Source organism: Monocercomonoides exilis, assembly GCF_001643675.1.
Source record: "Monocercomonoides exilis strain PA203 chromosome Unknown scaffold28-1221067, whole genome shotgun sequence".
Lineage (NCBI taxonomy): Eukaryota > Preaxostyla > Oxymonadida > Polymastigidae > Monocercomonoides > Monocercomonoides exilis.
Window position 1 is genome coordinate 1,202,337 of NW_027150573.1, and position 18,731 is coordinate 1,221,067.

The following is an 18,731-nucleotide window of genomic DNA, read 5'->3' on the forward strand; positions in this document are numbered from 1 at the left end:
TTATATTTTATTTCCATTTAAATTTTTATACAATTCATTTAAGTCCCAATAGGGTGCAAGAATGCGTATTTAATATAAATCGATATGTTTTCTAAAAAAAAAAAATTATTAATCATCATGTAAAATAGTAAAAGAAGAGGAGGGCCCAGGAATAGAACCGGAGGCGCCATCACTACCACGTGGTTCATTACCGGTTCCACCACTGACCTCCTCGTTATCTTCTTCCATTGAAATTGAAGTAGGTAAAGGACCTGCAGGTCCAGGTTCTCCAACAGGTTGGTAAAGTTTACTATCAGCATCTGTCAAATTCATACCTGTAGTATATCTATAATAACCTATTTGATCGTACTTAACCCTAACAGTTAAATTCGGATCAGCACCACCAGATTCCCAAAGGTTATGAAACTTGTCTTCTGCACCAAAACCACCTATTAAATAGATAGTATAAAACCACCTATTAGTTTCTACATCATTAGTATATCTATTCTCTAAATGCGGATAAATATTAAACTTAAACTGCGTAACCCAATTAGTATCCTCACTTACTCTTAACAATTTATCCAGATATAGCTGAACATTGTAGTTTGCACACCACATTCTTTTAAATCTCTTAACATAACCCGAAGTCAAAAGATAAGGTCTATTAAACATAGACCATAAATAATTACTAATAGTAGGATTACTACCCCATTTCCTAAATACTAGAACTCTCACATATGCATGCGTATATGAACTAGGTTCTAATCCAGTAGATCCATATTTAGTAAATGCAAATAAAAAGTTATAATTTATCTTATAACACATATAATTAGTCTTAACATTATCTAACATAGAAGGCATAGACGAACTTACAGTTATAGTTGTAATAGAATTACTAGGATATGTAATTTGTAACGTAGGTAGCATAGGCATATTATACACATAAAACACATCTGTTGAACTATAAACCTTACGATAATCAACAGGTCTATTCTTGTACAACCAAGACAAATATCTATACTTCCTACGTCTATATCTACGTCTTCTCCTAATACGATTCTTTCTTCCTCCTCTCCTACGACGCCTAATTTTTAATCCAGTTCCTGTCTGCTTTATCTGTTTCCAATTTTGAACTCGTCCCTGACCACTAGCTCGAATAGCTTTATATAACTTATTCCTATGATACATTCCTCTTAACATATTAATACCAGCTTTAGCCCCTCTCCATAAATAATAATCACCTGTAAACTTACCAATTCTAGTAACTACAGGCTTAGCCCTATTCATAAATCTCATTATTGATGCTGCTCTAGATGCGTACGGTACAATCGCTTGCATCTTTATGAAGTGTCAAAAACGGAAATAAAAGATCAATATCTAGACATATGAAATAAAATTATGGCATAAATTGTTCCAATCTTTGCCTAGCATATCTAGGCCTTCCATAATACTCCTGAAACAAAGCAACATGATTATTAATTGCTTTATCAAATAATGGCCTAATTCTTTTCATTAACATTCTAGTTCGTGCAGTTTTTGTCTTTCTTCACTACCAACAACCCTAAGAAACCTAGGTCTCCTTCTATTCTTAATTCTCATAATTCGCCATATACTATTAAACTGTTCTATAACCTTTTCCCAAACACGGTCAACCTCATTCAAGTACCACCACATATTATTATACTGATGTTGCCAACACCTTGAACCCTCCGGAGCCCAGCTATAATTAACCTCTTCTTGATACGTCCATGCATCTATAGGATATATAAATCCAGCCCACCATCCTCGATGTTTCCAATCAACAAGTGTAACTGACCTTGGCATATAGTTAGATCTAACCCTTAACATTAACCATGACTCAGAAGTTGACTCAGAAGTTGCCGGTAATACTAGGCGGCAACTTCTGGGACGTCATGGGATTTTTGATCAAACCCATAATAAAAATTATAATTTCCGAGATGTCACAAATAAATAACACACGTTCAAGATGTTGGTGCTTCACAATTAACAACTACACACCAGACGAATATCAGCATGTAACAAACATAGAATGCGAATACTTGGTGGTAGGAAAAGAAAAAGGTGCTTTAGGAACGGATCATCTACAAGGTTATATATACTTTAAAAACCAAAGAAGATTCAATGCAGTAAAAACATTAATAAGCAACAGGTGCCATTTAGAAACAGCTATAGGAACACCAGAACAAAATAGAACATATTGCACAAAAGAAGGTGATTATTTCGAGAAGGGAACATTACCTAAACAAGGTAAACGTTCTGATCTAGAAGAAGCAGCAGACCTAATCCTAAAAGGAAAGAAAGTATACGATTTAGCAATGGATCATCCGGGATTGGTAGCAAGAAATTTTAAAGGATTACAATATTTAGAGGACCAAACAATTGTTCACAACCCCATCAGAAGAACAACTCCAAGACAAACATATTGGATATACGGTGATTCAGAAAAAGGTAAAACCAGACTAGCAATTGATAGACTTCTACAATTAGAAACAGCAATGATGACATCAATATATGACTGGCCAAAATCTAAGGATTTCATAGATAACTATCACGGCGAAAAACTTGCTATATTCGATGACTTCAGACCGTCAGGATCAATGGACTTTGACATATTCCTAAGAATAACTGACCCATGGATAAATCCAACGATAAACGTCAAAGGTGGAACTTCAAGATGGATAGTTGATGTTATATATTTTACTTCTATATCACAGCCTGTCCCGCTATGGTTAAACGCTAAACCTAACCTAGCTGGTGAACAACAACGACAAATTAAACGACGAATAACCGAAATTAACATCCTAGATGCTATGCATACTGTTAATCCAGATAATGACGATGAAACTCAACCTACTCAAGACGAAACATCACATTTTTCTTTACAACTTTAATTTATATTTTATTTCCATTTAAATTTTTATACAATTCATTTAAGTCCCAATAGGGTGCAAGAATGCGTATTTAATATAAATCGATATGTTTTCTAAAAAAAAAAAATTATTAATCATCATGTAAAATAGTAAAAGAAGAGGAGGGCCCAGGAATAGAACCGGAGGCGCCATCACTACCACGTGGTTCATTACCGGTTCCACCACTGACCTCCTCGTTATCTTCTTCCATTGAAATTGAAGTAGGTAAAGGACCTGCAGGTCCAGGTTCTCCAACAGGTTGGTAAAGTTTACTATCAGCATCTGTCAAATTCATACCTGTAGTATATCTATAATAACCTATTTGATCGTACTTAACCCTAACAGTTAAATTCGGATCAGCACCACCAGATTCCCAAAGGTTATGAAACTTGTCTTCTGCACCAAAACCACCTATTAAATAGATAGTATAAAACCACCTATTAGTTTCTACATCATTAGTATATCTATTCTCTAAATGCGGATAAATATTAAACTTAAACTGCGTAACCCAATTAGTATCCTCACTTACTCTTAACAATTTATCCAGATATAGCTGAACATTGTAGTTTGCACACCACATTCTTTTAAATCTCTTAACATAACCCGAAGTCAAAAGATAAGGTCTATTAAACATAGACCATAAATAATTACTAATAGTAGGATTACTACCCCATTTCCTAAATACTAGAACTCTCACATATGCATGCGTATATGAACTAGGTTCTAATCCAGTAGATCCATATTTAGTAAATGCAAATAAAAAGTTATAATTTATCTTATAACACATATAATTAGTCTTAACATTATCTAACATAGAAGGCATAGACGAACTTACAGTTATAGTTGTAATAGAATTACTAGGATATGTAATTTGTAACGTAGGTAGCATAGGCATATTATACACATAAAACACATCTGTTGAACTATAAACCTTACGATAATCAACAGGTCTATTCTTGTACAACCAAGACAAATATCTATACTTCCTACGTCTATATCTACGTCTTCTCCTAATACGATTCTTTCTTCCTCCTCTCCTACGACGCCTAATTTTTAATCCAGTTCCTGTCTGCTTTATCTGTTTCCAATTTTGAACTCGTCCCTGACCACTAGCTCGAATAGCTTTATATAACTTATTCCTATGATACATTCCTCTTAACATATTAATACCAGCTTTAGCCCCTCTCCATAAATAATAATCACCTGTAAACTTACCAATTCTAGTAACTACAGGCTTAGCCCTATTCATAAATCTCATTATTGATGCTGCTCTAGATGCGTACGGTACAATCGCTTGCATCTTTATGAAGTGTCAAAAACGGAAATAAAAGATCAATATCTAGACATATGAAATAAAATTATGGCATAAATTGTTCCAATCTTTGCCTAGCATATCTAGGCCTTCCATAATACTCCTGAAACAAAGCAACATGATTATTAATTGCTTTATCAAATAATGGCCTAATTCTTTTCATTAACATTCTAGTTCGTGCAGTTTTTGTCTTTCTTCACTACCAACAACCCTAAGAAACCTAGGTCTCCTTCTATTCTTAATTCTCATAATTCGCCATATACTATTAAACTGTTCTATAACCTTTTCCCAAACACGGTCAACCTCATTCAAGTACCACCACATATTATTATACTGATGTTGCCAACACCTTGAACCCTCCGGAGCCCAGCTATAATTAACCTCTTCTTGATACGTCCATGCATCTATAGGATATATAAATCCAGCCCACCATCCTCGATGTTTCCAATCAACAAGTGTAACTGACCTTGGCATATAGTTAGATCTAACCCTTAACATTAACCATGACTCAGAAGTTGACTCAGAAGTTGCCGGTAATACTAGGCGGCAACTTCTGGGACGTCATGGGATTTTTGATCAAACCCATAATAAAAATTATAATTTCCGAGATGTCACAAATAAATAACACACGTTCAAGATGTTGGTGCTTCACAATTAACAACTACACACCAGACGAATATCAGCATGTAACAAACATAGAATGCGAATACTTGGTGGTAGGAAAAGAAAAAGGTGCTTTAGGAACGGATCATCTACAAGGTTATATATACTTTAAAAACCAAAGAAGATTCAATGCAGTAAAAACATTAATAAGCAACAGGTGCCATTTAGAAACAGCTATAGGAACACCAGAACAAAATAGAACATATTGCACAAAAGAAGGTGATTATTTCGAGAAGGGAACATTACCTAAACAAGGTAAACGTTCTGATCTAGAAGAAGCAGCAGACCTAATCCTAAAAGGAAAGAAAGTATACGATTTAGCAATGGATCATCCGGGATTGGTAGCAAGAAATTTTAAAGGATTACAATATTTAGAGGACCAAACAATTGTTCACAACCCCATCAGAAGAACAACTCCAAGACAAACATATTGGATATACGGTGATTCAGAAAAAGGTAAAACCAGACTAGCAATTGATAGACTTCTACAATTAGAAACAGCAATGATGACATCAATATATGACTGGCCAAAATCTAAGGATTTCATAGATAACTATCACGGCGAAAAACTTGCTATATTCGATGACTTCAGACCGTCAGGATCAATGGACTTTGACATATTCCTAAGAATAACTGACCCATGGATAAATCCAACGATAAACGTCAAAGGTGGAACTTCAAGATGGATAGTTGATGTTATATATTTTACTTCTATATCACAGCCTGTCCCGCTATGGTTAAACGCTAAACCTAACCTAGCTGGTGAACAACAACGACAAATTAAACGACGAATAACCGAAATTAACATCCTAGATGCTATGCATACTGTTAATCCAGATAATGACGATGAAACTCAACCTACTCAAGACGAAACATCACATTTTTCTTTACAACTTTAATTTATATTTTATTTCCATTTAAATTTTTATACAATTCATTTAAGTCCCAATAGGGTGCAAGAATGCGTATTTAATATAAATCGATATGTTTTCTAAAAAAAAAAAAATTATTAATCATCATGTAAAATAGTAAAAGAAGAGGAGGGCCCAGGAATAGAACCGGAGGCGCCATCACTACCACGTGGTTCATTACCGGTTCCACCACTGACCTCCTCGTTATCTTCTTCCATTGAAATTGAAGTAGGTAAAGGACCTGCAGGTCCAGGTTCTCCAACAGGTTGGTAAAGTTTACTATCAGCATCTGTCAAATTCATACCTGTAGTATATCTATAATAACCTATTTGATCGTACTTAACCCTAACAGTTAAATTCGGATCAGCACCACCAGATTCCCAAAGGTTATGAAACTTGTCTTCTGCACCAAAACCACCTATTAAATAGATAGTATAAAACCACCTATTAGTTTCTACATCATTAGTATATCTATTCTCTAAATGCGGATAAATATTAAACTTAAACTGCGTAACCCAATTAGTATCCTCACTTACTCTTAACAATTTATCCAGATATAGCTGAACATTGTAGTTTGCACACCACATTCTTTTAAATCTCTTAACATAACCCGAAGTCAAAAGATAAGGTCTATTAAACATAGACCATAAATAATTACTAATAGTAGGATTACTACCCCATTTCCTAAATACTAGAACTCTCACATATGCATGCGTATATGAACTAGGTTCTAATCCAGTAGATCCATATTTAGTAAATGCAAATAAAAAGTTATAATTTATCTTATAACACATATAATTAGTCTTAACATTATCTAACATAGAAGGCATAGACGAACTTACAGTTATAGTTGTAATAGAATTACTAGGATATGTAATTTGTAACGTAGGTAGCATAGGCATATTATACACATAAAACACATCTGTTGAACTATAAACCTTACGATAATCAACAGGTCTATTCTTGTACAACCAAGACAAATATCTATACTTCCTACGTCTATATCTACGTCTTCTCCTAATACGATTCTTTCTTCCTCCTCTCCTACGACGCCTAATTTTTAATCCAGTTCCTGTCTGCTTTATCTGTTTCCAATTTTGAACTCGTCCCTGACCACTAGCTCGAATAGCTTTATATAACTTATTCCTATGATACATTCCTCTTAACATATTAATACCAGCTTTAGCCCCTCTCCATAAATAATAATCACCTGTAAACTTACCAATTCTAGTAACTACAGGCTTAGCCCTATTCATAAATCTCATTATTGATGCTGCTCTAGATGCGTACGGTACAATCGCTTGCATCTTTATGAAGTGTCAAAAACGGAAATAAAAGATCAATATCTAGACATATGAAATAAAATTATGGCATAAATTGTTCCAATCTTTGCCTAGCATATCTAGGCCTTCCATAATACTCCTGAAACAAAGCAACATGATTATTAATTGCTTTATCAAATAATGGCCTAATTCTTTTCATTAACATTCTAGTTCGTGCAGTTTTTGTCTTTCTTCACTACCAACAACCCTAAGAAACCTAGGTCTCCTTCTATTCTTAATTCTCATAATTCGCCATATACTATTAAACTGTTCTATAACCTTTTCCCAAACACGGTCAACCTCATTCAAGTACCACCACATATTATTATACTGATGTTGCCAACACCTTGAACCCTCCGGAGCCCAGCTATAATTAACCTCTTCTTGATACGTCCATGCATCTATAGGATATATAAATCCAGCCCACCATCCTCGATGTTTCCAATCAACAAGTGTAACTGACCTTGGCATATAGTTAGATCTAACCCTTAACATTAACCATGACTCAGAAGTTGACTCAGAAGTTGCCGGTAATACTAGGCGGCAACTTCTGGGACGTCATGGGATTTTTGATCAAACCCATAATAAAAATTATAATTTCCGAGATGTCACAAATAAATAACACACGTTCAAGATGTTGGTGCTTCACAATTAACAACTACACACCAGACGAATATCAGCATGTAACAAACATAGAATGCGAATACTTGGTGGTAGGAAAAGAAAAAGGTGCTTTAGGAACGGATCATCTACAAGGTTATATATACTTTAAAAACCAAAGAAGATTCAATGCAGTAAAAACATTAATAAGCAACAGGTGCCATTTAGAAACAGCTATAGGAACACCAGAACAAAATAGAACATATTGCACAAAAGAAGGTGATTATTTCGAGAAGGGAACATTACCTAAACAAGGTAAACGTTCTGATCTAGAAGAAGCAGCAGACCTAATCCTAAAAGGAAAGAAAGTATACGATTTAGCAATGGATCATCCGGGATTGGTAGCAAGAAATTTTAAAGGATTACAATATTTAGAGGACCAAACAATTGTTCACAACCCCATCAGAAGAACAACTCCAAGACAAACATATTGGATATACGGTGATTCAGAAAAAGGTAAAACCAGACTAGCAATTGATAGACTTCTACAATTAGAAACAGCAATGATGACATCAATATATGACTGGCCAAAATCTAAGGATTTCATAGATAACTATCACGGCGAAAAACTTGCTATATTCGATGACTTCAGACCGTCAGGATCAATGGACTTTGACATATTCCTAAGAATAACTGACCCATGGATAAATCCAACGATAAACGTCAAAGGTGGAACTTCAAGATGGATAGTTGATGTTATATATTTTACTTCTATATCACAGCCTGTCCCGCTATGGTTAAACGCTAAACCTAACCTAGCTGGTGAACAACAACGACAAATTAAACGACGAATAACCGAAATTAACATCCTAGATGCTATGCATACTGTTAATCCAGATAATGACGATGAAACTCAACCTACTCAAGACGAAACATCACATTTTTCTTTACAACTTTAATTTATATTTTATTTCCATTTAAATTTTTATACAATTCATTTAAGTCCCAATAGGGTGCAAGAATGCGTATTTAATATAAATCGATATGTTTTCTAAAAAAAAAAAAATTATTAATCATCATGTAAAATAGTAAAAGAAGAGGAGGGCCCAGGAATAGAACCGGAGGCGCCATCACTACCACGTGGTTCATTACCGGTTCCACCACTGACCTCCTCGTTATCTTCTTCCATTGAAATTGAAGTAGGTAAAGGACCTGCAGGTCCAGGTTCTCCAACAGGTTGGTAAAGTTTACTATCAGCATCTGTCAAATTCATACCTGTAGTATATCTATAATAACCTATTTGATCGTACTTAACCCTAACAGTTAAATTCGGATCAGCACCACCAGATTCCCAAAGGTTATGAAACTTGTCTTCTGCACCAAAACCACCTATTAAATAGATAGTATAAAACCACCTATTAGTTTCTACATCATTAGTATATCTATTCTCTAAATGCGGATAAATATTAAACTTAAACTGCGTAACCCAATTAGTATCCTCACTTACTCTTAACAATTTATCCAGATATAGCTGAACATTGTAGTTTGCACACCACATTCTTTTAAATCTCTTAACATAACCCGAAGTCAAAAGATAAGGTCTATTAAACATAGACCATAAATAATTACTAATAGTAGGATTACTACCCCATTTCCTAAATACTAGAACTCTCACATATGCATGCGTATATGAACTAGGTTCTAATCCAGTAGATCCATATTTAGTAAATGCAAATAAAAAGTTATAATTTATCTTATAACACATATAATTAGTCTTAACATTATCTAACATAGAAGGCATAGACGAACTTACAGTTATAGTTGTAATAGAATTACTAGGATATGTAATTTGTAACGTAGGTAGCATAGGCATATTATACACATAAAACACATCTGTTGAACTATAAACCTTACGATAATCAACAGGTCTATTCTTGTACAACCAAGACAAATATCTATACTTCCTACGTCTATATCTACGTCTTCTCCTAATACGATTCTTTCTTCCTCCTCTCCTACGACGCCTAATTTTTAATCCAGTTCCTGTCTGCTTTATCTGTTTCCAATTTTGAACTCGTCCCTGACCACTAGCTCGAATAGCTTTATATAACTTATTCCTATGATACATTCCTCTTAACATATTAATACCAGCTTTAGCCCCTCTCCATAAATAATAATCACCTGTAAACTTACCAATTCTAGTAACTACAGGCTTAGCCCTATTCATAAATCTCATTATTGATGCTGCTCTAGATGCGTACGGTACAATCGCTTGCATCTTTATGAAGTGTCAAAAACGGAAATAAAAGATCAATATCTAGACATATGAAATAAAATTATGGCATAAATTGTTCCAATCTTTGCCTAGCATATCTAGGCCTTCCATAATACTCCTGAAACAAAGCAACATGATTATTAATTGCTTTATCAAATAATGGCCTAATTCTTTTCATTAACATTCTAGTTCGTGCAGTTTTTGTCTTTCTTCACTACCAACAACCCTAAGAAACCTAGGTCTCCTTCTATTCTTAATTCTCATAATTCGCCATATACTATTAAACTGTTCTATAACCTTTTCCCAAACACGGTCAACCTCATTCAAGTACCACCACATATTATTATACTGATGTTGCCAACACCTTGAACCCTCCGGAGCCCAGCTATAATTAACCTCTTCTTGATACGTCCATGCATCTATAGGATATATAAATCCAGCCCACCATCCTCGATGTTTCCAATCAACAAGTGTAACTGACCTTGGCATATAGTTAGATCTAACCCTTAACATTAACCATGACTCAGAAGTTGACTCAGAAGTTGCCGGTAATACTAGGCGGCAACTTCTGGGACGTCATGGGATTTTGATCAAACCCATAATAAAAATTATAATTTCCGAGATGTCACAAATAAATAACACACGTTCAAGATGTTGGTGCTTCACAATTAACAACTACACACCAGACGAATATCAGCATGTAACAAACATAGAATGCGAATACTTGGTGGTAGGAAAAGAAAAAGGTGCTTTAGGAACGGATCATCTACAAGGTTATATATACTTTAAAAACCAAAGAAGATTCAATGCAGTAAAAACATTAATAAGCAACAGGTGCCATTTAGAAACAGCTATAGGAACACCAGAACAAAATAGAACATATTGCACAAAAGAAGGTGATTATTTCGAGAAGGGAACATTACCTAAACAAGGTAAACGTTCTGATCTAGAAGAAGCAGCAGACCTAATCCTAAAAGGAAAGAAAGTATACGATTTAGCAATGGATCATCCGGGATTGGTAGCAAGAAATTTTAAAGGATTACAATATTTAGAGGACCAAACAATTGTTCACAACCCCATCAGAAGAACAACTCCAAGACAAACATATTGGATATACGGTGATTCAGAAAAAGGTAAAACCAGACTAGCAATTGATAGACTTCTACAATTAGAAACAGCAATGATGACATCAATATATGACTGGCCAAAATCTAAGGATTTCATAGATAACTATCACGGCGAAAAACTTGCTATATTCGATGACTTCAGACCGTCAGGATCAATGGACTTTGACATATTCCTAAGAATAACTGACCCATGGATAAATCCAACGATAAACGTCAAAGGTGGAACTTCAAGATGGATAGTTGATGTTATATATTTTACTTCTATATCACAGCCTGTCCCGCTATGGTTAAACGCTAAACCTAACCTAGCTGGTGAACAACAACGACAAATTAAACGACGAATAACCGAAATTAACATCCTAGATGCTATGCATACTGTTAATCCAGATAATGACGATGAAACTCAACCTACTCAAGACGAAACATCACATTTTTCTTTACAACTTTAATTTATATTTTATTTCCATTTAAATTTTTATACAATTCATTTAAGTCCCAATAGGGTGCAAGAATGCGTATTTAATATAAATCGATATGTTTTCTAAAAAAAAAAAAATTATTAATCATCATGTAAAATAGTAAAAGAAGAGGAGGGCCCAGGAATAGAACCGGAGGCGCCATCACTACCACGTGGTTCATTACCGGTTCCACCACTGACCTCCTCGTTATCTTCTTCCATTGAAATTGAAGTAGGTAAAGGACCTGCAGGTCCAGGTTCTCCAACAGGTTGGTAAAGTTTACTATCAGCATCTGTCAAATTCATACCTGTAGTATATCTATAATAACCTATTTGATCGTACTTAACCCTAACAGTTAAATTCGGATCAGCACCACCAGATTCCCAAAGGTTATGAAACTTGTCTTCTGCACCAAAACCACCTATTAAATAGATAGTATAAAACCACCTATTAGTTTCTACATCATTAGTATATCTATTCTCTAAATGCGGATAAATATTAAACTTAAACTGCGTAACCCAATTAGTATCCTCACTTACTCTTAACAATTTATCCAGATATAGCTGAACATTGTAGTTTGCACACCACATTCTTTTAAATCTCTTAACATAACCCGAAGTCAAAAGATAAGGTCTATTAAACATAGACCATAAATAATTACTAATAGTAGGATTACTACCCCATTTCCTAAATACTAGAACTCTCACATATGCATGCGTATATGAACTAGGTTCTAATCCAGTAGATCCATATTTAGTAAATGCAAATAAAAAGTTATAATTTATCTTATAACACATATAATTAGTCTTAACATTATCTAACATAGAAGGCATAGACGAACTTACAGTTATAGTTGTAATAGAATTACTAGGATATGTAATTTGTAACGTAGGTAGCATAGGCATATTATACACATAAAACACATCTGTTGAACTATAAACCTTACGATAATCAACAGGTCTATTCTTGTACAACCAAGACAAATATCTATACTTCCTACGTCTATATCTACGTCTTCTCCTAATACGATTCTTTCTTCCTCCCTCTCCTACGACGCCTAATTTTTAATCCAGTTCCTGTCTGCTTTATCTGTTTCCAATTTTGAACTCGTCCCTGACCACTAGCTCGAATAGCTTTATATAACTTATTCCTATGATACATTCCTCTTAACATATTAATACCAGCTTTAGCCCCTCTCCATAAATAATAATCACCTGTAAACTTACCAATTCTAGTAACTACAGGCTTAGCCCTATTCATAAATCTCATTATTGATGCTGCTCTAGATGCGTACGGTACAATCGCTTGCATCTTTATGAAGTGTCAAAAACGGAAATAAAAGATCAATATCTAGACATATGAAATAAAATTATGGCATAAATTGTTCCAATCTTTGCCTAGCATATCTAGGCCTTCCATAATACTCCTGAAACAAAGCAACATGATTATTAATTGCTTTATCAAATAATGGCCTAATTCTTTTCATTAACATTCTAGTTCGTGCAGTTTTTGTCTTTCTTCACTACCAACAACCCTAAGAAACCTAGGTCTCCTTCTATTCTTAATTCTCATAATTCGCCATATACTATTAAACTGTTCTATAACCTTTTCCCAAACACGGTCAACCTCATTCAAGTACCACCACATATTATTATACTGATGTTGCCAACACCTTGAACCCTCCGGAGCCCAGCTATAATTAACCTCTTCTTGATACGTCCATGCATCTATAGGATATATAAATCCAGCCCACCATCCTCGATGTTTCCAATCAACAAGTGTAACTGACCTTGGCATATAGTTAGATCTAACCCTTAACATTAACCATGACTCAGAAGTTGACTCAGAAGTTGCCGGTAATACTAGGCGGCAACTTCTGGGACGTCATGGGATTTTTGATCAAACCCATAATAAAAATTATAATTTCCGAGATGTCACAAATAAATAACACACGTTCAAGATGTTGGTGCTTCACAATTAACAACTACACACCAGACGAATATCAGCATGTAACAAACATAGAATGCGAATACTTGGTGGTAGGAAAAGAAAAAGGTGCTTTAGGAACGGATCATCTACAAGGTTATATATACTTTAAAAACCAAAGAAGATTCAATGCAGTAAAAACATTAATAAGCAACAGGTGCCATTTAGAAACAGCTATAGGAACACCAGAACAAAATAGAACATATTGCACAAAAGAAGGTGATTATTTCGAGAAGGGAACATTACCTAAACAAGGTAAACGTTCTGATCTAGAAGAAGCAGCAGACCTAATCCTAAAAGGAAAGAAAGTATACGATTTAGCAATGGATCATCCGGGATTGGTAGCAAGAAATTTTAAAGGATTACAATATTTAGAGGACCAAACAATTGTTCACAACCCCATCAGAAGAACAACTCCAAGACAAACATATTGGATATACGGTGATTCAGAAAAAGGTAAAACCAGACTAGCAATTGATAGACTTCTACAATTAGAAACAGCAATGATGACATCAATATATGACTGGCCAAAATCTAAGGATTTCATAGATAACTATCACGGCGAAAAACTTGCTATATTCGATGACTTCAGACCGTCAGGATCAATGGACTTTGACATATTCCTAAGAATAACTGACCCATGGATAAATCCAACGATAAACGTCAAAGGTGGAACTTCAAGATGGATAGTTGATGTTATATATTTTACTTCTATATCACAGCCTGTCCCGCTATGGTTAAACGCTAAACCTAACCTAGCTGGTGAACAACAACGACAAATTAAACGACGAATAACCGAAATTAACATCCTAGATGCTATGCATACTGTTAATCCAGATAATGACGATGAAACTCAACCTACTCAAGACGAAACATCACATTTTTCTTTACAACTTTAATTTATATTTTATTTCCATTTAAATTTTTATACAATTCATTTAAGTCCCAATAGGGTGCAAGAATGCGTATTTAATATAAATCGATATGTTTTCTAAAAAAAAAAATTATTAATCATCATGTAAAATAGTAAAAGAAGAGGAGGGCCCAGGAATAGAACCGGAGGCGCCATCACTACCACGTGGTTCATTACCGGTTCCACCACTGACCTCCTCGTTATCTTCTTCCATTGAAATTGAGTAGGTAAAGGACCTGCAGGTCCAGGTTCTCCAACAGGTTGGTAAAGTTTACTATCAGCATCTGTCAAATTCATACCTGTAGTATATCTATAATAACCTATTTGATCGTACTTAACCCTAACAGTTAAATTCGGATCAGCACCACCAGATTCCCAAAGGTTATGAAACTTGTCTTCTGCACCAAAACCACCTATTAAATAGATAGTATAAAACCACCTATTAGTTTCTACATCATTAGTATATCTATTCTCTAAATGCGGATAAATATTAAACTTAAACTGCGTAACCCAATTAGTATCCTCACTTACTCTTAACAATTTATCCAGATATAGCTGAACATTGTAGTTTGCACACCACATTCTTTTAAATCTCTTAACATAACCCGAAGTCAAAAGATAAGGTCTATTAAACATAGACCATAAATAATTACTAATAGTAGGATTACTACCCCATTTCCTAAATACTAGAACTCTCACATATGCATGCGTATATGAACTAGGTTCTAATCCAGTAGATCCATATTTAGTAAATGCAAATAAAAAGTTATAATTTATCTTATAACACATATAATTAGTCTTAACATTATCTAACATAGAAGGCATAGACGAACTTACAGTTATAGTTGTAATAGAATTACTAGGATATGTAATTTGTAACGTAGGTAGCATAGGCATATTATACACATAAAACACATCTGTTGAACTATAAACCTTACGATAATCAACAGGTCTATTCTTGTACAACCAAGACAAATATCTATACTTCCTACGTCTATATCTACGTCTTCTCCTAATACGATTCTTTCTTCCTCCTCTCCTACGACGCCTAATTTTTAATCCAGTTCCTGTCTGCTTTATCTGTTTCCAATTTTGAACTCGTCCCTGACCACTAGCTCGAATAGCTTTATATAACTTATTCCTATGATACATTCCTCTTAACATATTAATACCAGCTTTAGCCCCTCTCCATAAATAATAATCACCTGTAAACTTACCAATTCTAGTAACTACAGGCTTAGCCCTATTCATAAATCTCATTATTGATGCTGCTCTAGATGCGTACGGTACAATCGCTTGCATCTTTATGAAGTGTCAAAAACGGAAATAAAAGATCAATATCTAGACATATGAAATAAAATTATGGCATAAATTGTTCCAATCTTTGCCTAGCATATCTAGGCCTTCCATAATACTCCTGAAACAAAGCAACATGATTATTAATTGCTTTATCAAATAATGGCCTAATTCTTTTCATTAACATTCTAGTTCGTGCAGTTTTTTGTCTTTCTTCACTACCAACAACCCTAAGAAACCTAGGTCTCCTTCTATTCTTAATTCTCATAATTCGCCATATACTATTAAACTGTTCTATAACCTTTTCCCAAACACGGTCAACCTCATTCAAGTACCACCACATATTATTATACTGATGTTGCCAACACCTTGAACCCTCCGGAGCCCAGCTATAATTAACCTCTTCTTGATACGTCCATGCATCTATAGGATATATAAATCCAGCCCACCATCCTCGATGTTTCCAATCAACAAGTGTAACTGACCTTGGCATATAGTTAGATCTAACCCTTAACATTAACCATGACTCAGAAGTTGACTCAGAAGTTGCCAGGTTAGGGTTAGGGTTAGGTTAGGGTTAGGGTTAGGGTTAGGGTTAGGGTTAGGGTTAGGGTTAGGTTAGGGTTAGGGTTAGGTTAGGGTTAGGTTAGGGTTAGGGTTAGGGTTAGGGTTAGGGTTAGGGTTAGGGTTAGGGTTAGGGTTAGGGTTAGGGTTAGGGTTAGGGTTAGGGTTAGGGTTAGGGTTAGGGTTAGGGTTAGGGTTAGGGTTAGGGTTAGGGTTAGGGTTAGGGTTAGGGTTAGGGGTTAGGGTTAGGGTTAGGGTTAGGGTTAGGGTTAGGGTTAGGTTAGGGTTAGGGTTAGGGTTAGGGTTAGGGTTAGGGTTAGGTTAGGGTTAGGGTTAGGGTTAGGTTAGGGTTAGGGTTAGGGTTAGGGTTAGGGTTAGGGTTAGGGTTAGGGTTAGGGTTAGGGTTAGGGTTAGGGTTAGGGTTAGGGTTAGGGTTAGGGTTAGGGTTAGGGTTAGGGTTAGGGTTAGGGTTAGGGTTAGGGTTAGGGTTAGGGTTAGGGTTAGGGTTAGGGTTAGGGTTAGGGTTAGGGTTAGGGTTAGGGTTAGGGTTAGGGTTAGGGTTAGGGTTAGGGTTAGGGTTAGGGTTAGGGTTAGGGGTTAGGGTTAGGGTTAGGGTTAGGGTTAGGTTAGGGTTAGGGTTAGGGTTAGGGTTAGGGTTAGGGGTTAGGGTTAGGGTTAGGGTTAGGGTTAGGGTTAGGGTTAGGGTTAGGGTTAGGGGTTAGGGTTAGGGTTAGGGTTAGGGTTAGGGTTAGGGTTAGGGTTAGGGTTAGGGTTAGGGTTAGGGTTAGGGTTAGGGTTAGGGTTAGGGTTAGGGTTAGGGTTAGGGTTAGGGTTAGGGTTAGGGTTAGGGTTAGGGTTAGGGTTAGGGTTAGGGTTAGGGTTAGGGTTAGGGTTAGGGTTAGGGTTAGGGTTAGGGTTAGGGTTAGGGTTAGGGTTAGGGTTAGGGTTAGGGTTAGGGTTAGGGTTAGGGTTAGGGTTAGGGTTAGGGTTAGGGTTAGGGTTAGGGTTAGGGTTAGGGTTAGGGTTAGGGTTAGGGTTAGGGTTAGGGTTAGGGTTAGGGTTAGGGTTAGGGTTAGGGTTAGGGGTTAGGGTTAGGGTTAGGGTTAGGGTTAGGGTTAGGGTTAGGGTTAGGGTTAGGGTTAGGGTTAGGGTTAGGGTTAGGGTTAGGGTTAGGGTTAGGGTTAGGGTTAGGGTTAGGGTTAGGGTTAGGTTAGGGTTAGGGTTAGGGTTAGGGTTAGGGTTAGGGTTAGGGTTAGGGTTAGGGTTAGGGTTAGGTTAGGGTTAGGGTTAGGGTTAGGGTTAGGGTTAGGGTTAGGGTTAGGGTTAGGGTTAGGGTTAGGGTTAGGGTTAGGGTTAGGGTTAGGGTTAGGGTTAGGGTTAGGGTTAGGGTTAGGGTTAGGGTTAGGGTTAGGGTTAGGGTTAGGGTTAGGGTTAGGGTTAGGGTTAGGGTTAGGGTTAGGGTTAGGGTTAGGGTTAGGGTTAGGGTTAGGGTTAGGGTTAGGGTTAGGGTTAGGGTTAGGGTTAGGGTTAGGGTTAGGGTTAGGGTTAGGGTTAGGGTTAGGGTTAGGGTTAGGGTTAGGGTTAGGGTTAGGGTTAGGGTTAGGGTTAGGGTTAGGGTTAGGGTTAGGGTTAGGGTTAGGGTTAGGGTTAGGGTTAGGGTTAGGGTTAGGGTTAGGGTTAGGGTTAGGGTTAGGGTTAGGGTTAGGGTTAGGGTTAGGGTTAGGGTTAGGGTTAGGGTTAGGGTTAGGGTTAGGGTTAGGGTTAGGGTTAGGGTTAGGGTTAGGGTTAGGGTTAGGGTTAGGGTTAGGGTTAGGGTTAGGGTTAGGGTTAGGGTTAGGGTTAGGGTTAGGGTTAGGGTTAGGGTTAGGGTTAGGGTTAGGGTTAGGGTTAGGGTTAGGGGTTAGGGTTAGGGTTAGGGTTAGGGTTAGGGTTAGGGTTAGGGTTAGGGTTAGGGTTAGGGTTAGGGTTAGGGTTAGGGTTAGGGTTAGGGTTAGGGTTAGGGTTAGGGTTAGGGTTAGGGTTAGGGTTAGGGTTAGGGTTAGGGGTTAGGGTTAGGGTTAGGGTTAGGAGGGTTAGGGTTAGGGTTAGGGTTAAGTGGGGTTAGGTTAGGGTTAGGGTTAGGGTTAGGGTTAGGGTTAGGGGTTAGGGTTAGGGTTAGGGTTAGTTAGGGTTAGGGTTAGGGTTAAGGGTTAGGGTTAGGTTAAGGTTAGGGTTAGGGTTAGGAAGGGTTAGGGTTAGGGTTAGGGTTAGGGGTTAGGGTTAGGGTTAGGGTTCAGGGTTAGGGTTAGGGTTAGGTTAGGGTTAAGGTTAGGTTAGTTAGGGTTAAGGTTAGATGTGGTTAGGGTTAGGGTTGGAGGCGAGGGTTGAAGGGCAAGGTTAGGGTTAGGTTAGGGTA

At 36.6% G+C, this 18,731-nt stretch overlaps 13 protein-coding genes across 13 annotated transcripts; 6 read left to right on the plus strand and 7 right to left on the minus strand.

Annotated features, from left to right (window-relative positions):
• Positions 1-108: 108 nt before the first annotated feature.
• MONOS_17732 (uncharacterized protein) lies at positions 109-1,317 on the minus strand (the record flags this gene model as incomplete). The annotated part of the gene is made up of 1 exon (XM_067870681.1): positions 109-1,317. The coding sequence occupies one exon, from the start codon at positions 1,315-1,317 to the stop codon at positions 109-111; it is 1,209 nt and encodes a 402-aa protein (XP_067725832.1).
• A 620-nt stretch (positions 1,318-1,937) lies between these two features.
• On the plus strand, positions 1,938-2,891 carry MONOS_1166c2 (uncharacterized protein; the record flags this gene model as incomplete). Its single annotated transcript, XM_067864223.1, has 1 exon — positions 1,938-2,891. The coding sequence occupies one exon, from the start codon at positions 1,938-1,940 to the stop codon at positions 2,889-2,891; it is 954 nt and encodes a 317-aa protein (XP_067725833.1).
• Positions 2,892-3,000: 109 nt separating this feature from the next.
• On the minus strand, positions 3,001-4,209 carry MONOS_17733 (uncharacterized protein; the record flags this gene model as incomplete). The annotated part of the gene is made up of 1 exon (XM_067870682.1): positions 3,001-4,209. One exon carries the CDS (start codon positions 4,207-4,209, stop codon positions 3,001-3,003), a length of 1,209 nt encoding a protein of 402 aa, XP_067725834.1.
• Positions 4,210-4,829: 620 nt separating this feature from the next.
• Positions 4,830-5,783, plus strand: MONOS_1166c3 (uncharacterized protein; the record flags this gene model as incomplete). The annotated part of the gene is made up of 1 exon (XM_067864224.1): positions 4,830-5,783. The coding sequence occupies one exon, from the start codon at positions 4,830-4,832 to the stop codon at positions 5,781-5,783; it is 954 nt and encodes a 317-aa protein (XP_067725835.1).
• A 110-nt stretch (positions 5,784-5,893) lies between these two features.
• Positions 5,894-7,102, minus strand: MONOS_17734 (uncharacterized protein; the record flags this gene model as incomplete). Its single annotated transcript, XM_067870683.1, has 1 exon — positions 5,894-7,102. The coding sequence occupies one exon, from the start codon at positions 7,100-7,102 to the stop codon at positions 5,894-5,896; it is 1,209 nt and encodes a 402-aa protein (XP_067725836.1).
• Positions 7,103-7,722: 620 nt separating this feature from the next.
• MONOS_1166c4 (uncharacterized protein) lies at positions 7,723-8,676 on the plus strand (the record flags this gene model as incomplete). Its single annotated transcript, XM_067864225.1, has 1 exon — positions 7,723-8,676. The coding sequence occupies one exon, from the start codon at positions 7,723-7,725 to the stop codon at positions 8,674-8,676; it is 954 nt and encodes a 317-aa protein (XP_067725837.1).
• A 110-nt stretch (positions 8,677-8,786) lies between these two features.
• Positions 8,787-9,295, minus strand: MONOS_1165 (uncharacterized protein; the record flags this gene model as incomplete). The annotated part of the gene is made up of 2 exons (XM_067864200.1): positions 8,787-9,106; positions 9,271-9,295. 2 exons carry the CDS (start codon positions 9,293-9,295, stop codon positions 8,787-8,789), a joined length of 345 nt encoding a protein of 114 aa, XP_067725838.1.
• Positions 9,296-10,614: 1,319 nt separating this feature from the next.
• On the plus strand, positions 10,615-11,568 carry MONOS_1166c5 (uncharacterized protein; the record flags this gene model as incomplete). Its single annotated transcript, XM_067864226.1, has 1 exon — positions 10,615-11,568. The coding sequence occupies one exon, from the start codon at positions 10,615-10,617 to the stop codon at positions 11,566-11,568; it is 954 nt and encodes a 317-aa protein (XP_067725839.1).
• Positions 11,569-11,678: 110 nt separating this feature from the next.
• MONOS_17735 (uncharacterized protein) lies at positions 11,679-12,187 on the minus strand (the record flags this gene model as incomplete). The annotated part of the gene is made up of 2 exons (XM_067870684.1): positions 11,679-12,058; positions 12,163-12,187. The coding sequence occupies 2 exons, from the start codon at positions 12,185-12,187 to the stop codon at positions 11,679-11,681; spliced, it is 405 nt and encodes a 134-aa protein (XP_067725840.1).
• A 410-nt stretch (positions 12,188-12,597) lies between these two features.
• Positions 12,598-13,374, minus strand: MONOS_17736 (uncharacterized protein; the record flags this gene model as incomplete). The annotated part of the gene is made up of 3 exons (XM_067870685.1): positions 12,598-12,822; positions 12,872-12,927; positions 13,164-13,374. The coding sequence occupies 3 exons, from the start codon at positions 13,372-13,374 to the stop codon at positions 12,598-12,600; spliced, it is 492 nt and encodes a 163-aa protein (XP_067725841.1).
• A 134-nt stretch (positions 13,375-13,508) lies between these two features.
• Positions 13,509-14,462, plus strand: MONOS_1166c6 (uncharacterized protein; the record flags this gene model as incomplete). Its single annotated transcript, XM_067864227.1, has 1 exon — positions 13,509-14,462. One exon carries the CDS (start codon positions 13,509-13,511, stop codon positions 14,460-14,462), a length of 954 nt encoding a protein of 317 aa, XP_067725842.1.
• Positions 14,463-14,554: 92 nt separating this feature from the next.
• Positions 14,555-15,778, minus strand: MONOS_17737 (uncharacterized protein; the record flags this gene model as incomplete). The annotated part of the gene is made up of 1 exon (XM_067870686.1): positions 14,555-15,778. The coding sequence occupies one exon, from the start codon at positions 15,776-15,778 to the stop codon at positions 14,555-14,557; it is 1,224 nt and encodes a 407-aa protein (XP_067725843.1).
• A 516-nt stretch (positions 15,779-16,294) lies between these two features.
• On the plus strand, positions 16,295-18,240 carry MONOS_17738 (uncharacterized protein; the record flags this gene model as incomplete). Its single annotated transcript, XM_067870687.1, has 5 exons — positions 16,295-16,317; positions 16,429-16,567; positions 16,680-16,932; positions 17,052-17,413; positions 17,611-18,240. The coding sequence occupies 5 exons, from the start codon at positions 16,295-16,297 to the stop codon at positions 18,238-18,240; spliced, it is 1,407 nt and encodes a 468-aa protein (XP_067725844.1).
• Positions 18,241-18,731: the final 491 nt, after the last annotated feature.